Source organism: Bactrocera neohumeralis, chromosome 3, assembly GCF_024586455.1.
Source record: "Bactrocera neohumeralis isolate Rockhampton chromosome 3, APGP_CSIRO_Bneo_wtdbg2-racon-allhic-juicebox.fasta_v2, whole genome shotgun sequence".
Taxonomy (NCBI): Eukaryota; Metazoa; Arthropoda; class Insecta; order Diptera; family Tephritidae; genus Bactrocera; species Bactrocera neohumeralis.
This window is the reverse complement of record NC_065920.1, coordinates 16,260,382-16,272,822: the sequence shown is the minus strand read 5'-3', so window position 1 is coordinate 16,272,822 and position 12,441 is coordinate 16,260,382. Positions and strand designations below refer to the sequence as shown.

Here is a 12,441-nt window from a genome sequence, read left to right as displayed (position 1 = left end):
TTTTAGAATCAAAGAAAAACGAAATTTTGTATTTTCTTTGTATTACAAGTATTTCGATACTGTGATCCACTGTTGGAGAAGAAACAAACCGTTAAACTTAACGGGCGATATATGTATGTTTCACAGCTTCAAAGTAGAAGATTTATTCTATAACATCTCTAGAAACTGTCAAAGTTGGTTGTTAAGATATCTTGTCAACAACTCAACCGATTTTAATGAAATTTTACACTGGTATTTGAGATATACTTTACAAGGTCTTGAATGAAGGACTTTTTTGTTCAATTACTCTTCTTTTTCTTTACTGGCGTAAACACCGCTTACGCTAGTTAGCTCGGATGGTGGCTGGCGACAAAAAATTGGATCACATACGACAATATTAAGCGAAAACGGTCGTGATCGAAGGCCGGTGAATCGTCCCAAACATTGGCCAAGCCGGATTGACGGCCACGAAGGTTTTGCTGTGTGTTTGGTGGGATTGGAAGGGAATCATCCACTATGAGCTGCTCCCATATGGCCAGACGCTTAATTCTACCATCTACTGCGAACAACTGGACCGCTTGAAGCAGGCAATCGACCAGAAGCGTCAAAAGCTACGGGAGCTCGGATGGGAGGTTTTATCGCATCCACCATATAGCCCGGACATAGCGCCAAGTGATTACCACCTGTTCCTGTCTATGGCGAACGTCCTTGTCGGTGTAAAGTTGAGCTCAAAAGAGGCTTGTGAAAAGTGGCTTTCCGAATTCTTCGCAAATAAGGAGGGGGGCTTCTACGAGGAGGGTACTATGAAGCTGCCGTCTAGATGGAAACAGATTGTCGAACGAAACGGCGCATATTTGAAGTAAATAAATTTTTATAAAGCATTTAATAAAGAGCTAAAAAAGCGGTGATATTTGACAACCTAATATATGAGAATATCACAGCTAGCATGGAGAGGAGATAAAAATATCAAAAACTGAACGATTTTATTTGCTAAAAATTTCTGTTGACATTTATGCTACCTCATATGTGAGTCTAACCTTACTTTCGTTAGTTTCCCAATTACATTTTTCATAACCGTTGATAAGCCAGGCCGGCGGAAATGAGGTCCATAATAAATTTACAAATTTGTTTACTAACTTGACTGCAACTTTTCACTTCGATTCCAAACAAGAATGAAAGGTACATTTTTGTGATTGTGAGTTTCGTGCCGTTAAATCCATTATTATTATGAAGAAGAGGAAGATTGTTATTAAGATACATTTCTAATATTTTTATTAGCATACCTGCTTTCTACTCTCGTTTCTTCGACGTTTACATACACTGTATTTATATTTATATAGCTTTTTATATATTCCTTTTGCTGCCACTCTAAACCATAAAATTGGAATATTTGTTGTTTTTTTATTGTTTATTTTGCTGCTTTGCAAAAATCATTCTCAATTTGGTTATATTTCATATACATACAAACATATATGTATTATATACAAAGGCACTAAGTTTAATGTAGGTGGAAAAGCTTAGCCGCCGGCAGCGGCAACAACAATGCGTTAACCAGCCAAAACAAGCAGCAGTCAAACGGCTAACTAATCGTAAAGTTTGTTGTTGAATTTATTTACATTTACTTTTTTTACTCTCTTTGCCGCTCTTGTTGCTTTATTTTGCTCTGCTCTCCGTTGCTACTTTCATGCACCTACACATACACACTCACTAAAGCATATATACCATTTAGGTATTTGTATATTTGTTTGTAGAACTTTTGCCAGCAAAACTCAGCCCAACCGCACTCGTTTGGATATTTCGAGCTTACGCTGCAGCCACAAAACTTTTCGTCGCCTCAACTGTTGTTTAGTTGAATTTCAGCTTCATCGCGTTGAACTTGAAATTCTTTTTTACATTTTAATTCGGTTAATTTTACGAAATTCTTTTGGCTTGTGGATTAACTGTTAGTCGTACATGTATGTACATTTGTAGCTGATATTGTTTTTAATTTTTTGGTGCGCTAAATCTTCATACATACACTCAGACTCACTTACATATGTGGCTATCAGACTGTGTTGTTGTGTTTTTTGTGTTGTGTGGTGTTTTTTCTGTAGCAATCAGAATCAGAGAATATGTGCTCATTAATTATGCTTACATAGGTATATGCATACGTAAGCAACAGGTGTGTGCATATTTGCTTCGAAAGTATTTATTTTCTTTTTGTTTTAGAAATTTTTTCTCTCTACAAAAGTAGTTGTAAAATTTTAATGAATGGTTGCGAAAATTAAATTTTAATTTATTGTTTGCGTTTGCGTAGTGAAAATAAATGAAAGAAAAGATTATTTATAACTGTATTTAAAAGCCTGATAATTTAGAATGTATTAATGCTTAGTAGACCTGAGTAATAAATAAAGAATTCTTGTATTCTGGAAAGCGTGAAGACGAGTGGTATTAAAGGCTTAAGATAGTGTTTAATGGTGTTCCCTAACATTCCAAAAATCGGATTTTACAATCAGTACGAGTGATCAAAGTGCACTTTGATACTCTGGTATATTTTGATATTTAATTTTCTGGCTGCTCTAAAATATTAGTGACAACCTTCTTAAGTGAAAATGACGGTATACGAGCACATGGTTTGAAAATATGTTAAAAGCTTTTTTCTAGAAATACTATGTATCTGTTTATATGGTTTACAGTTCCTTATTAACTGTACCTCATTAGTTGCCGGTTCCCAATTGAGAGGTCCAAATAAAGAGTCTAGTAAAAAATCGATTACTTTTTCATAAGATGAATTTAGTAATCTGTATCTTGCGTTACCGACAGTTGAGAGTGCGAATAGTTTACGGTTCAGTTACTGTAGTAGCCAATCACACGCGCTTGTGGTTTCGTCTATTCTATTTCGGTCATTTTGATTTTTTTTAAATATCGTTAAAATAATGGAAATTATCGAGTGCGACAATCATATAAGCACAGTTTTGATTTTAAAATAAAATCGGTGATATAAAGTACAAAGCACACGATGAGAGAGCTATGGATTGCTTACGCTCATTTAACATTTGCAAACGTTAGGTAAAGGTCCAAGAAGGTTGCCTTTTATATTTCGGAATTTGGCAACTATCTGGTAACTCTTAACTTTATCGTAAAGTTTGACATTTTTGATGTTATACATACAGTAACTTAAAATATTCATCTCGGTCCAAAAATGGAATTTAATCGAGAACACTTTCGCGCGAAATTTTTTTTAAAAGTTTCGACAAGAATTAACTCAGCAACTGTGCATCTATTTGAACTTAATTAAATTTTTGACGACGAAGATCCATCAAAGATCAGTGGATCAGGTCGTAGAACACTTCACGACTAATTTAGTGAAGGTCGTCCAAAATCAGTTGTTTTTCCGGATCGTTGTTTGCTTGCAGCATAGTCATATGTGAGATTGAGACAGCTATAAGCATTAGTTTGATCTCAATCCATTTTGTATTGCATGAACTTTTTATTACTGAGGCTGTTGTAGTTGTTGTTTTAGTTGTAGCGACAGAATTTTGTCGAGTTGACAGTCCTTGGCCGGATGCTGGTCCGTTTAGGTTGCGTAGACCCGACTGTCGCGGGAACGTTCTCCTGTTAAAAAATACGATAACGGTGCCTCGAAAAACATCTATGACAACATGATTTGGTGATAAATCGTGGATTGACTCGTGTTAGACTGAAACTAAGCAGCAGTCGACTGTATGGATGTTTCCAGATGTGCCGAATTCAACAAAAGTTGTTCGCGCACGAAGCACTTCCAAGCAAGTGATTGCCTTTTTTTTGGAAAAAAAAAAAACTGGACAAGTCGAAAACAAACCACTATTACAACGCAGGACAGTAAATTCTGTACAACAAATATTTGTTTGTCAGTTGTCTTTCAAAAAATCAAGAAAACTAACCACCGTATAGTCCTGACTTGGCACCGACTGACTTCTTTTTATTCCCGTACGTAAAAAATATACTGAGAGGTCAACGCTTTTTGACACCTGAAGAGGAGGTTTTTTAAACTCAAAAACTGAACCTAAACTTCAGATTAGTACAAAGTTTTGACCCAAGAACGACGCTATTTAGCTTGAAATCAGCTGAAAATAGTTAATGGGGCTTGGTTTCAGGTGAAGATGAAGATTACAATCACTTTGGATGAACTTAAGTACTTTTTTTTGAGAGCCGAAGGAATATTTAGCTTTTCTTACACTTTAAACCTTCTTCGCGTGCACTCGCCTTCTTTTAGTTGACCTTAGCACCTATTCAAGTTAAAAGAAAAACGAATTTATATGTATAAAATTTTATTTAAAAAAAATTGGTGTGGTTTGATTCTGGTTGGTGTACTTACGTGTGGGTGTCGATTTGTGGTACCCTCGTGAGTAGCGTATAATGTGGACTGTAAGTGGTGATATGGTGAGTGTGGTGAAAATTGCGTATCAGTGTTGTAAGTCTGAGTCGGTGTTGTGTGCCAGTGTGGTGTGTATGTTAAGGTCGGGGGATGAGGCTTATTTATCCAGCTAGCAACATATTAGTTGATAGGAATAGGCTAAAGTTGATAATTTTTAAAATTTAATATTATTGAATTAAAAATATATATTCAACATATATTAGTAATTAATTTAATAAAACAATATATTAATTTCATTTATAAATTTCATTTCTCCTTTTTCTTACAGACAATCTTCGCAGTGGTTCGGTGTCTAAATTGAAAGTTATAAGTGATTCGTGAATAGTGTCCAAAGCAAGTGAATGTGTAGTGTAATAAAAAATCATACAAGTGCGCCAACATAACCCTATAAATATAACCCAAAACTACAGGAACAGTCAGCATAATAGTTGAGGGCGCGAATAGCTCTTACCGCCATAAACCCTTCTCCGTAGTAACAGCGCAACGGCATCCCACGCCCAAAATAACCGTTGCAGCCCAAACAGCTGCAATCAGAACACTAATCGGCGTGTTATAGCACCCATCGTGCAACAAACACAACACGCGTCACCACCAAGTGGACGCGGTATACGCCACAACAATTCCCAGTCGCAGGTCTGTCGCGCTGTCGTGCGTTCGGCGAGAACACCCGAAAAGCGTCATTCGACAAATCAGTTACTCAAACGCGATCGTTATTACTATCAGGTGAATCCGCAGACGCGCTGGTATACCATATATGAACGTGTGCCATACTTCCGTTGGGAGCCACGCTTGAGCGGCGTCTACAACAGTCCCTATCCACACTACATACATCTGCCGCAACAGCAGGGCCAACAGGGCGAAGAAAAGGAGCATCATCTATTGCCATTGCCGCCACTCAAGCCGGATGAGGCACAACTGCCGCACTTGACGTCACTGCTTGAAAAGGAGAACCATCAACAACAGTTGCAAGCACAACAATTGCAGCAGCAGGAAAAGTATACACAACAGGCTTTTCAGCAGCAACAGCATTTGCAACAACAACTGAATTTGTCACATCAGCAGCAGCAGTTGCAGCATAAGCATCAGCATCAGCAACAGCAACAATCAATAATACAGCATCAGCAAGTGCCGCAACAACAACAACACCAATTGCCACAGTCGCAATTTATTTATCCACAAGCATCTGCACTTGCAACGTCAGCAACCTACGACCCATACGACTATCACCAGTCAGCTGCGCAGTCGCCGGGCCCGCTCACACCTCCGCCATCTCCCCCACAATATTCACAGTTGCCGCAATATTCACAAACTGTGCAGTTGCCGCCGTATTCGCAGTCGCCTGCACAATTGCCACAGCCGCAACTAGTGCAATCTTCTCTGTCGCCATCGCTGCCGGCATCACAGTTGCCACCACAATACAGCCACAGCAGCAGCGCTCCAGATCAACCACCAAATCTGCAATTCTACAATTGTAACTGTCACGGTACCTATTTGCCGTACGAGCAGCTGCCGCCAAACTAAGCGCATAAGCAACGTCTTGCCAACACACACACATACATAAGATGTTGGATGATGATAATAATGATTTGCTGGCTGCAGCTTCCGAAATACAACGCAGTGAGTTTGCATTTGCCTTTCTTACCACTTTGATATTTATGACAATTATAAAATCTAAAAAAGAGTTTAGTTCTTATAAAAGTATATCTAGCAAAGCTTTACCCATAATCCTTTAGAATATAAATTTGATTTTGCTAAAAATGTAGGATATTCATTCATTATACAGGGTTTGTCCGGAAAGTAATAGGCTATTTGGATCCCCTCTGTCGTCTTAAAATGCTTGCCTTTCATCGTCTTCTTCAGGCAAGAAAACAAAAAAGGTCCGGGGCCACATCTTGCCTGTAGGGCGACTGCAGAAGCGTTGGGATGCCGGCCTTGGTTAGGTAGCAATTCATAAGAAAGGCGGGAAGAGCAGGGGCGTTGCACCACTTCCAATTGGCTGCGATGTCTTGTCGGACCCGATTGACCCTTTGTTTGATTCTCTTTAGGACTTCCAAGTAAAACTTGGCGTTGACGGTTTGTCCAGGAGGAGCAAATTCATGGTGGACGATGCGCAGACTTACCGAGTTTCACACAGAATTTAATCGCGTACCTCTGCTCTAACGAACGCTGCTTTTCGGCTTGCACCACAACTCGTCGCGCGAAAATGTTTGTCCTGACTCTCCAAGTGCTCGGAGACAACTGAGCAACCGCTCGTACGTTAGCTAGGAACGCCCTGTACCGAATCTATTCGGTGCGCGCACGCTCAGAAGTACAGTTGGGACGGAAGAAAATCAGTCCTCTTACTTTCCGGACAAACCCTGTATTATATATGACAATCATGTACAAATTTTTCCACGTTTCCTTTTGGGTGTTGCAAATACCGTGACAAACTAAATATGCCTTGTTCAGGGTTGAAAAACTATGGAAAGCTCTTCTACTCATAAAAGTATTACCAAACTGATTAGAAAAATATAATAATTATATGAGCTAAGTTGTCCAAAATATCTTTTTAGCATACTTTCTGCGTTTTACTTACATATACTATATAATACATACATATATGTATAACTTTTTTTTGCTTTGCGACCTACGGTCTATTGTGGCCTCCCCTATATCACATCATGAACATTGCCAGGCGCGACTGACGTAATGTGATCCCTCTTCCAGCTCCTTTAAAGTGTGGGACCCCACTGCAATGCATTGTTCTGGCCCCATCATCCTGGACGCTGCCGCAGAGCGGACTAGTTCGTCGGCCAGCTCATCGCCGGCTACCCCTTTATGCAACGATAACAAGATTAGGTGTACACGGTTGCAAACTGATAGGCGATTCAGCCTTCCTATGCACTCCTCCACTAAAAAGGATTTAACCTCATACGGTGAGATCGCCTTTAGCGCCGCTTGACTATCGCTGGTTGTGATAGTTGCGGGGGAGATTGAGTTCTGCGCACTGACTTATAGCAAATACATCTGCTTGAAAGATACTCGGAAAAGAAGTGTCAGTAATGTGTCTTTCCGTAGGGCCTTCATTTGTTGAGACGGCATTATCTTCGCTTTGCCGAAACCCTCTGCTGCCATTAGGAGCATGGTTAGTTTCGCTACCTGTTTGATCACTAGATGCAGCCGTGCACAAGTGCGCATTGCTCCTGAAGCGCAGACAAAGGCGAATACTTCCAGCTGATAGTTGAAGGCCTACCTTCTACGTTGCTTTAGATGCCCAGGCAACCGTTCTATAAGTGACAATAGGCAACTTATGAGTGCCTTGTTGGCTTTGGACAGTGTTAAATCTAAATGTTTTCTCCTCCATAAGGTTGAGTCTAATGGGAGGCCAAGGAATTTGACCTCTTTAGACAATTTCAACCTCCTGCCACCGAATGTTAGGGGCCTCAAGGGATCACGGTTGTTTTGCCGGGTTGATATTTAACCTACTGTGTTGCGCCAACCCTTTGCTAGACTTAAGCGTGTTCTCAAATTTGTTACGCGCCATTATGACAATGTCATCGGCGTAACCCAGGCATCGAATCTCATTGCTAGTGAGCACCTTAAGGCTCCAAAGCAGGGGGGATAGAACTCCACCCTGTGTGTAACCCCTCGTAGCGCCAAGACGAATCTTACTCTCCCCCACAGTTGTTTCAGATACCCTACTAAGCAGTAAAGCCTCTATCCATTTGCCGTAAGGAATGCATTATCAAAAGCACTTTCGATGTGAAAAAGGCGTTCAGTCGTGAGTTGGTACAGAGCAGTGTTAGTGAATTTGCCGGCTCTGTACATGTGCTGCCTGGCGTGTAGGGGTGCGATTTTCAGCGCCTTTGATCTTATATGGTTGTCCACAATCTTTTCCATCTCTTTTAGCCTGAAATATTCAATGATTTCACTACCTCATTATTTTATAGATTTCATTATTTAAAATCCAATTTCAAAAAATTCTTTTTACTTGCTTTTCCGAACTCAAGTTTTATTGTTGTTGTTTTTGTAAATATATTTACATCCATTCTTCCTTGTGTTATACTCGTATTAATTATGGTTCGAATATGAGATCTTCATCTCGATGCGCGTGCCGTGAATGAAGTCCATTACGGCTGGTTGTACATGACGTATACGTAATTTATTTTTAATTAACACTTGTGAGCCACAAGCCAAAAACACATATTTGCATACATACAGACAAAAAAGTTTAAGCATACCATAAATAATTATTAACGGCATATACGACAGTGGACAAATGTAACTACATTAAAATGAATAATAATCAGGGCTGTTGTGGAATCTGATAGTTGTCGGAATCAGAATTGAAACCGATCAAAAAAAGTAGTAGGTGTCATGAATTCAGATATTATTGGTTTGATATTCGAAACAGAACTTGTATCGGTTTTGGGTGTCACGGAAACCAATTTTATCGGTTTTGCTAACAGAAATAAAGCAAGAAGATAGTCGCTCACAGATTTGAAATGTAAGTTAAGAAATCAAGTTATTTTATTATTACGAATTAATTTATCTTTTTTTCTATAGGGGAAAATATCAGTATAAAACATGAAATGTCTTAATTATTGAGTTTTTGGAAAAAAAATCCGGATATTTAAAGATAAAAGATTTACAAAACGAAATAAACTAATTTAACAGCCAAATGCGTCTTTTTTCATTCAATAAATACTATCTCTTAAAATCTTTCTTTATTTCGGAACTCACTAAAAACTTTAATAGGATTGCTTTCAAATGTATTCATTTGCATGTTTTGTCAAATTGCTAAACCTCTGATTCGAATATTGGACTTCGTATGTTCGAAAAGACGAAAATCCAAACAGATTCTGTTACACCATTGAAAATCAGAATTGGTTTGCAATTCTGGATTCCACAACACCCCTGAATGATTGCGAAAACATGCCTGACAAGGGTAAACTGACGGAAATACTCAAGAAAGCAAAGCGGAGAAATGGCAATGTGGCTGTAAATTATATAGCGTTTAAAAATCATTATTTGTGTAAAGCAATGTAGAACGTTTAAATTTCTTTTTTTTGGAAATGTTAAGGTTTTATATACAGTTAGAAGACCGAAATGTCGAATTTTTCAGATTTTTTTTCTGAGAAAACTTTTAAATTTATTGATCAAAATACTTGTACACATATTAACTGTATTATAAGACTTAGTATAAGTAAAAATATTTATTTGGAAAAGAACTACAGCTGATCTCCGGGAGCTCCTCTCAAAAAAGACGTTTTGCGGTGTCTCTGAACTGGATTCTCCGAATTTTAAAAACCAAACAGATTTTGTTAAAGTAATGTTAAATCTAGTAATTAATCGAAGAAGTAAGCAAAATAAAATTGTTTGACCAAATGGCGGTGTGGTGGTTATTGTACGATGCGCACACAGTGGCTGTCAGCAGAAGAAGAGAGTTGATCGTATGTGTGTAGTATTCGTTTCAGCGGTGCTGCTGACTTGCTGACATGATGTTGCCATATTGTATTAAGAGTTGAAATATAATATTATAATATATTGTGGCTCGTCCCACAGGCGGTTTCTAAAAAAAAAAACTATTTTCAGCAAAATTTCGGCCTTAAATTGTTTGTAAAAAGCATATTTATCAGTGAGAAAAAATTTCCTTTATTTACTAAAAACTATATTTAAGAAGCTCCTGCTAAGCTTTGAGACTAATCGGTTTAGCCGGTTAGACTCAGACCGTCTCCAAGTTGAAGTAATAAGTAAACAACGGAAAATATGATTATAATTTTTCATAATGTAAGCAAATATCTGTCTCCTTTTTACGGGAAAAATCCAATTTTCGCGGATAGCTCACGTTACGCATAGTAGAAGCAGTGGCGAGGGTTCATTTCCATTGAGCTCTCATATGATAGCACGTATCAGCTGATAACGTATACGGTTTGGCGTCCTTTACTAATAAAGCAGAATGACTTTTTAGGTTTAAAAACGGCAGTAAATGATCTTCTTTTGCCAGCATTCACATTTAGTTATTCTAGGATTAATGAAAGCGGATTTCGTAAAAATGTTGGCATTATAGTCCAATAAACCTCTCTAAACCAGACCATATATTGGGAAGTTGACTATTATGGCCTCCTTAAATATTATTATTAAAGACTAAATTAATTTATCTATTCTAAGCAATATGGACCAAAAAAGTATCAATTTATTAAATATAATTTCGTTTTCTTTTATATAATTTTTGCTTACACCTCTGCTGAATGTTAGGCCGAGCTTTTGGTTCCTTTTGTGGACCTAAAATCCTTTAGTCGACGTAGAAATGCTAATAGATTTTATAAAAATACGAAAGTTTTATCTATTAGATTTTCAGGTCAAAAACTCGCATTGTCAGCCGAGTGTCATGCTCTGTTAGAAAAAACTTTGTTTAATGTTGGTCGGAGGGTAGGTCATCAGCCTTCTAATCGAATTTAATTTCATAGCAAATCTGAAAAAATTAACAATCTAAACTCTGATACACGAGATATGTAATTTCCATACATTCGTAGTTCGTTTATAGATTGCGTGTCTCTGCTTATAAATTGTCAAATTAAACACTGATTTAATTGTCTAACGTGTACTGCACAATCAATATAAACAAAAAGAACACGAGAAACAATAAGTTAAATATAAAAACAAGAAGAAACGTTAAATATAATACCCTTCACAAATGCAAAATTCTTCGTATAATAACTTGATTTTGATCGATCTGTATGTATGGCAGCTATATGTTATAGTATTCCGATCTGAACCAAAGAAATTGTAGCGCTTTTTTGGACAATAATCCGAGACAATCTTCGGGGAAAAAACTTGCCAAATAAAATAGTTTTCCAAACAAGGAGTTTATTTTGATCATTCCGTTTGTATGGCGGATGATCACTTCTCGGAAGGAGGCTGCACTCCCGAGCAGCAATTCTACTGCTACCTTAATGACTGCAACCTCGGTTGGAAGACACTGCAATAGTCAAGAAGTCTGAAGCTGGAGTTGATAGATAGCTCCCGACAGTAAAACCCTCCACCAACCTTCGTCCCTCCCACAGTTCCCTCGTCGGTTTAAGTGATCCGGTATGAAGTCAAAGTCTGTCAGGATATCCGAGTGTTCAGATACCAAAACCCAAATTGGGTTTTTAGAACCCAAGTTCTTAGAGTCTGGTAGCCATTTTCGCAGCCATACACCTTCCGACGATGTCTACGTTTGTTTGCCAGTGTGATCTTTTTAGAACCCTACATCACATAAAGACTCCATAGAACATAATGGACTTGACAAATGTGTCATAGAGCCAGAGGACCAGTTTCGGTGAGAGACCCCACCTTTTGCCAATGACTCTTCTACAGCAGTATAAGACAATCGAAGCCTTTTTTGCTCTTTCTTCAATATTCGGCTTCCATGAAAGCTTCTTATCCAGGATGAGCCCTAGATATTTTATTGTATCCGCCAGTTGCAGACGGATGCCTCCCATTTGCGGCAGCGGTGCCACCGGAATCTTATATATTCTAGTAAATAAAACCATCTCAGTTTTAGTTGGGTTGATGGAGAGACCACTTCCGACCGCCCAATTTGTTACGACGCTGAGATACCCTTGCATCAACTCGTACACGGTACTCAGGAACTTTCCTTTGATCATAAGTGCTAATACATCTGCATAAGCCATCACCCGGCAACCACGATCCTCAAGTTTTTTAAGCAGGTCGTTAACAATCAGGACCCATAAAAGAGGAGAGAGAACTCCACCTTGTGGGGTACCCCTACTCACATTTCGTCACGTTTATAGGGTCTCCGATGTTTTATTTTGGGTGCTACAAACTTCATGGCAAACTTAATATACTCTGTTCAGGGTATAATAATGTGTCTCTCATAGAGTCAGCGGCAAATGTACTGAAAATAGATAAATACTATTTCCCCGCTACAATTGATTGCAATTGAATACATTTAATGAATTATTTAACCATATTTCACCTGGCCTCTGCTTTTAACATGTATAAATGTATACAAATGAGTCTACCTATGCGTGCAAACATAAACATAAATTTACGAAGCAAATCTATAAATACATTTCATT

At 38.3% G+C, this 12,441-nt stretch overlaps 2 protein-coding genes and 1 long non-coding RNA gene across 4 annotated transcripts in view; all 3 read left to right on the top strand.

Annotated features, from left to right (window-relative positions):
* Positions 1–4,723, top strand: part of LOC126753642 (uncharacterized) — a 59,207-nt gene extending 54,484 nt beyond the window's left edge. The window contains exon 3 of the long non-coding RNA XR_007666201.1: positions 4,644–4,723. This is a non-coding gene — a long non-coding RNA (uncharacterized LOC126753642). The remainder of the gene's footprint in view (positions 1–4,643) is intronic.
* A 114-nt stretch (positions 4,724–4,837) lies between these two features.
* Positions 4,838–5,896, top strand: LOC126753641 (putative mediator of RNA polymerase II transcription subunit 12; the record flags this gene model as incomplete). Its single annotated transcript, XM_050465292.1, has 1 exon — positions 4,838–5,896. A coding segment is annotated over one exon (1,059 nt), but the record flags the coding sequence as incomplete, so codon positions are not given.
* A 1-nt stretch (position 5,897) lies between these two features.
* The window catches only part of LOC126753638 (mucin-19), a 34,947-nt gene continuing 28,403 nt past the window's right edge, over positions 5,898–12,441 (top strand). For both annotated transcript variants that reach the window (XM_050465289.1, XM_050465287.1), the window contains exon 1: positions 5,898–5,992. In XM_050465289.1, coding sequence (XP_050321246.1) covers positions 5,938–5,992 — 55 coding nt within the window. In that variant the 5' untranslated portion in view covers positions 5,898–5,937. The remainder of the gene's footprint in view (positions 5,993–12,441) is intronic.